The sequence below is a fragment of the Megalobrama amblycephala genome, linkage group LG15, assembly GCF_018812025.1.
Source record: "Megalobrama amblycephala isolate DHTTF-2021 linkage group LG15, ASM1881202v1, whole genome shotgun sequence".
Taxonomy (NCBI): domain Eukaryota; kingdom Metazoa; phylum Chordata; class Actinopteri; order Cypriniformes; family Xenocyprididae; genus Megalobrama; species Megalobrama amblycephala.
In genome coordinates, this window is record NC_063058.1 from 33,356,137 (window position 1) to 33,361,136 (window position 5,000).

General features: G+C 37.7%; 1 protein-coding gene across 4 annotated transcripts in view; it reads left to right on the plus strand.

The window, feature by feature from the left end:
- Positions 1-1,787: 1,787 nt before the first annotated feature.
- Positions 1,788-5,000, plus strand: part of fbln1 (fibulin 1) — a 66,672-nt gene continuing 63,459 nt past the window's right edge. Inside the window, exons 1-2 of one of the 4 annotated variants that reach the window (XM_048157922.1) lie at positions 1,815-1,919; positions 4,415-4,664. In XM_048157922.1, coding sequence (XP_048013879.1) covers positions 4,610-4,664 — 55 coding nt within the window. In that variant the 5' untranslated portion in view covers positions 1,815-1,919; positions 4,415-4,609. Of the gene's footprint in view, positions 1,920-4,414; positions 4,665-5,000 lie in introns of all 4 variants that reach the window. The other 3 variants (XM_048157921.1, XM_048157924.1, XM_048157923.1) reach the window with 3 other exon arrangements.

Genomic DNA, 5,000 nt, shown 5'->3' on the forward strand with positions numbered 1-5,000 from the left:
GCCTCAGACTCCAGAGGGTTAAACAGGCTCTTACTGAGTTATGTGATGATTATTTCCATGGTAACCATAGTTTTCACATAAAAAAAGTCAAAAATAAAAAAATTCAATGCAATCCTCTTCAAACAGAAATGTATGAATTAGTGCTGTATATATATATATATATATATATATGCGACCCATGTTGCCAAAATGAGTCACAATGAGCAAATTTTCAAAAATCAGTTGTTATTTTCATATTCTCTATTAAAAAACCTTCAAAATGATATATGATTTAAAAAACAAATGAAACTTTTATTTTAGATGCGATTAATTGCGATTAATCGTTTTGATAGCGCTAGTATTAATCTCTCAAATTTATTAATTGTGACCCTGGACCACAAAACCAGTCATAATTTGCATGGGTATATTTATAGCAATAGCAAACAATACATTGCATGGGTCAAAATTATCGATTTTTCTTTTATGCCAAAACTCATTAGAATATTAAGCAAAGATCATGTTCCATGAAGATATTTTCTAAATTTCATACCGTAAATATATAAAAAATGTATTTTTGTGAGTGGATATGCATTGCTAAGGACTTTATTTGGACAATTTTAAAGGTGATTTGGATTTTTTTGCACCCTCAGATTCCAGATTTTCAAATAGTTGTATCTCGGCCAAATATTGTCCTATCCTAACAAACCAAAAGCTTATTTATTCAGCTTTTAGATGATGTATAAATCTCAATTTCAAAAAATTGACTCTTATGACTGGTTTTTGGGTCACAATTAGGTGTAACCATATCAACAGCATAGCAAAGCCATGAACGCTAAGCAACCACATAGCAATGCCTTGGCGAAAACTCACAACATTCTTGTGTCTAGTATTAATGTTCATAACAAAGACTATAGAATAACACAAGACACGTCATTCATATTATTATGAATGGGAGAAAGTGCAACGCGCAATATGGCGGAATAAGTCCCGCCTTCTAAATAAGATCCAATCGAATAATGGTAAAGTCATCGCGTCACTGCAGCGGCCGTTAGAAGCTCCGGTTCCTATAGAAACAGTCAGAGACGCGCATTTAGGACTGCGCATGCGCATTCGATTGATCCAGCCTGAAAAATACAGTTTTTTGTCACGATTCGAGCGTTTGGAAACAATATTTATGAGACAGTTGTTGTTAGATTTCATTGGTGATTTCAATTATGAAATTGAATCGAAAGCTTGGCAAACAGCTTTAGAGAATTTGATTTCAACCCCATTCAAAGAGACAGGAGCTGCACTTTAATGCCCGAGAGGCATTTCAAAGATGGCCACCGAGTGAAATGACTTGTCTTAAAGGGACTTTGTTCATAACAATCAAATGATCTCGTTTAAACAGTAAGAAGAAGCTTCAATATATTATTTAATTAAAAATGAATTTTGGTTTTAACTATAGTTACCATGGCAAATATTTCCATTCAACGTCCAACACCCTTGAAACCGCTAAGCAAAAAAAATGACATGCTAGCAAGCAATGCGCTAAACAACACAACAACGCCATAGCAACAACGCCCTAGTATTGTAGTAAGGCCCGTTCACAACAAGAGCGATAACTATAAAGATATATTTCTAAAAATCATTTTAAATATAAAAGAATATCACCACACCACATCTATAACAATAAAGAGAAAGGATATCGTTGGAATCACTTTCAGAACGATTTTTTCCAGCTGTTGAACGTTAAAACACTAACAGCCAATCAGAATCCATTCTTGCCACCCGCCATAAAAAGACAGAAGAAGAAGAATCCATTCTAATTCAACGGCTCAGAATTTAAAATGGCGGACGACATCACCGAACCAGAAAAAGCTTGACAAGTCAGCTCCTCTTTTCAATGATAATTTAAAGAAAATTGATGAAAACAATCAGCCATACCCTCGGAATAAATGGTGAGAAGTATTAACGATGAGATTACGGTAGGCTAGCAAACCGTGTAACATAAAATTACCTCAGGTATCCAGCGCTAGTTTTTCGACAACATTGCAGTGCAGTGAAAAAGACTAGAGGTGCGTCCCAATTCGCGTACTTGTGCACTATTCGATGACGTTTTTAAAGCTGCTGTAGGTAACTTTTGTAAAAAAATTTTTTTTACATATTTGTTAAACCTGACATTATGTCCTGACAGTAGAATATGAGACAGATAATCTGTGAAAAAATCAAGCTCCTCTAGCTCCTCCCAGTGGTCCTATTGCCATTTGCAGAAATACACCGCTCCCGGTAAGAAACAACCAATCAGAGCCAGGAGGAGTGTCTTAGCAGTGTCAATCAATCAAGCTCGCGTGCGCGCTGATCTCACCCCTCCCATGCACAGCGCCAGCGCATACAGGCTTCAAGATTACCGGTGTGCCGCAGCTTTGCTTAGGGCGGAAAAACAATCCAAACTGCCAATTCCTCGAGTGGCACCTGCTCATAAAATAAAGACGGGTAAACGGAAAAAGACAGATGACGATGATAAAAAAAGCGGTGCGGCTTTTCCGAGGTGGAGGGAGCTACGTGTCCTGAACGGATTAAAACCCGATGCAGAGTCAGCCACATTTCTGCTTGACAAGTAAGTATCCCTGCTTGATTTGTTTAATTTTTTAAGAACTACACAACTAAGATAATTTCAAAACAGGACTGACAAATTATGTATGGCGTGGTTATTTGTAGATTTCAGGGTGGTCCTTTGCATATAACATCGTTTTATTTCGCCATAAGCAAAGCTGCGGCACACCGGTAATCTTGAATTTGACGCCTGTACCACTGTGCATGAGAGGAGTGATCAGCGCGCACGCGAGCTTGATTGATTGACACTGCTAAGACACTCCTCCTGGCTCTGATTGGTTGTTTCTTACCGGGAGCGGTGTATTTCTGCAAATGGCAATAGGACCACTGGGAGGAGCCAGAGGAGCTTGATTTTTTCACAGATTATCTGTCTCATATTCTACTGTCAGGACATAATGTCAGGTTTAACAAATATTTAAAAAAGATTTTTTTACAAAAGTTACCTACAGCAGCTTTAAGTATAAATTGTGCAAGTAGTGCGTTCACACTGAAAATTCCAAAAAGAAAAAGTGCACTTTAAATACCCGGATGGTGCACTAAATTAATGGAAAAAATGAAGTGTGGAATGTTGTACACTTTGTGCACTCAACTGTCGCAGCTTTAATTACGTAGAGGAGGGGGAGAGGGTATCGGACTCCATTGTTAAATGACAAAATAACCTTATACAATTCACGCACTACATGGACGAGTACATAGTGCATAAGTACATAGTGTATAAGTGTATAGTGTAGTGCCTCGTTTGGGACGCAACTTAGGTGTTGTTTTTATTCCACTATATTGACTTCGTCACTAATGTTAGATTAGATATATTACACTAGCTAGATTCACTCGAAACAGCATGCTGAGGACATCTGCTGGTTAAAGGGTTAGTTAAGCCAAAAATGAAAATAATGTTATTTATTACTCACCCTCATGCCGTTCCACACCCCTAAGACCTTCGTTCATCTTCAGAACACAAATTAAGATATTTTTGTTGAAATCCGATGGCTCAGTGAGGCCTGCATTGGGAGCAATGAGATTTCCTCTCTCAAGATCCATAAATGTACTAAAAACATATTTAAATCAGTTCATGTGAGTACAGTGGTTCAATATTAATATTATAAAGCGACGAGAATATTTTTGGTGTGCCAAAAAAAACAAAATATCGACTTATATATCGATGGCCGATTTCAAAACACTGCTTCATGAAGCTTCGGAGCGTTATGAATCTTTTGTGTCGAATCATGATTCGGATCGCAAAATGCTGAAATCACGTGACTTTGGCGCTCTGAATAGATGATTCAACACGATGATTCGCTCCGAAGCTTCCTGAAGCAGTGTTTTGAAATCAGCCATCACTATATAAGTCGTTATTTAGTTTTTTTGGCGCACCAAAAATATTCTCTTCACTTTATAATATTAATATTGAACCACTGTACTCGCATGAACTGATTTGAATATGTTTTTAGTACATTAATGGATCTTGAGAGAGGAAATATTCAACAAAAATATTTTGTGTTCCGAAGATAAACAAAGGTCTTACAGGTGTGGAACAACATGAGGTTGAGTAATTAATGACATAATTTTCATTTTTGGGTGATCTAACCTTTAAAGCCGTGTAAATACAACAAGAACAGCAAAAACATGTTGTAGCTACGCACTTTAAACGCAGCGCGGGAGTTTCAAATAAACAGACCGTTATTGTTCGTTGGTGTGAACGGCTGTAAAATAACTGTAAACTAATATGGGATCTACTGTAAACGGTTGTAAAACGTTGTATGAATCTTTAATTATCGAATCAAAATGGCTTAAACCGAGCTTAGTAAGACTCTTTATGAACTCGATCCATTTATCTTTCTAGATGAATCTGTTAAAAGGAACCAAAAACGCGCGTTTGTGATTGCGCATGAGTGGTCGGTCCTGCCCCCTGAACGCGCAGCGGACACGCGCCCATTAAAGCCCTGACAATCAGTCTCAACGCGACTGCCTCACTGTTTCTCCTCTCAGAGACTTTTAAAAGTCCTCTCACCTCAGAAGCGACGCGAGCGTTTGAATAATGGACCTCTGTGTGATCGTGCTGTTGTCTTTATGCGGGCTGCTGCAGGGGCAAGGTGAGTTTACCTCACAATTCACTTCTCTGCTGCTGTTAAAATGCGTTATTCAGAGTTTAGTAAGCGTCCTGCGAGTGAAACACGGTGTTGTGACATCTGTGAGCGCGTTCTCGCGCAATATGTCTGTCTGTCTGTGATGAAACAGCCTTCATAAATGTATTTTCTCAGGTTGCTGTTGTATATAATTTGCTTAAACGTCTCTAGAATGGAAAATAAGATTAAAAAATAGCCTATATTATAGTCTAATATAAAATAGTATAGTATAGGCTAGTACATATGGTCACGTGGTACATTACAAAAAAAGAAAAACGAAACAAAAAAGTACCATAATAATAA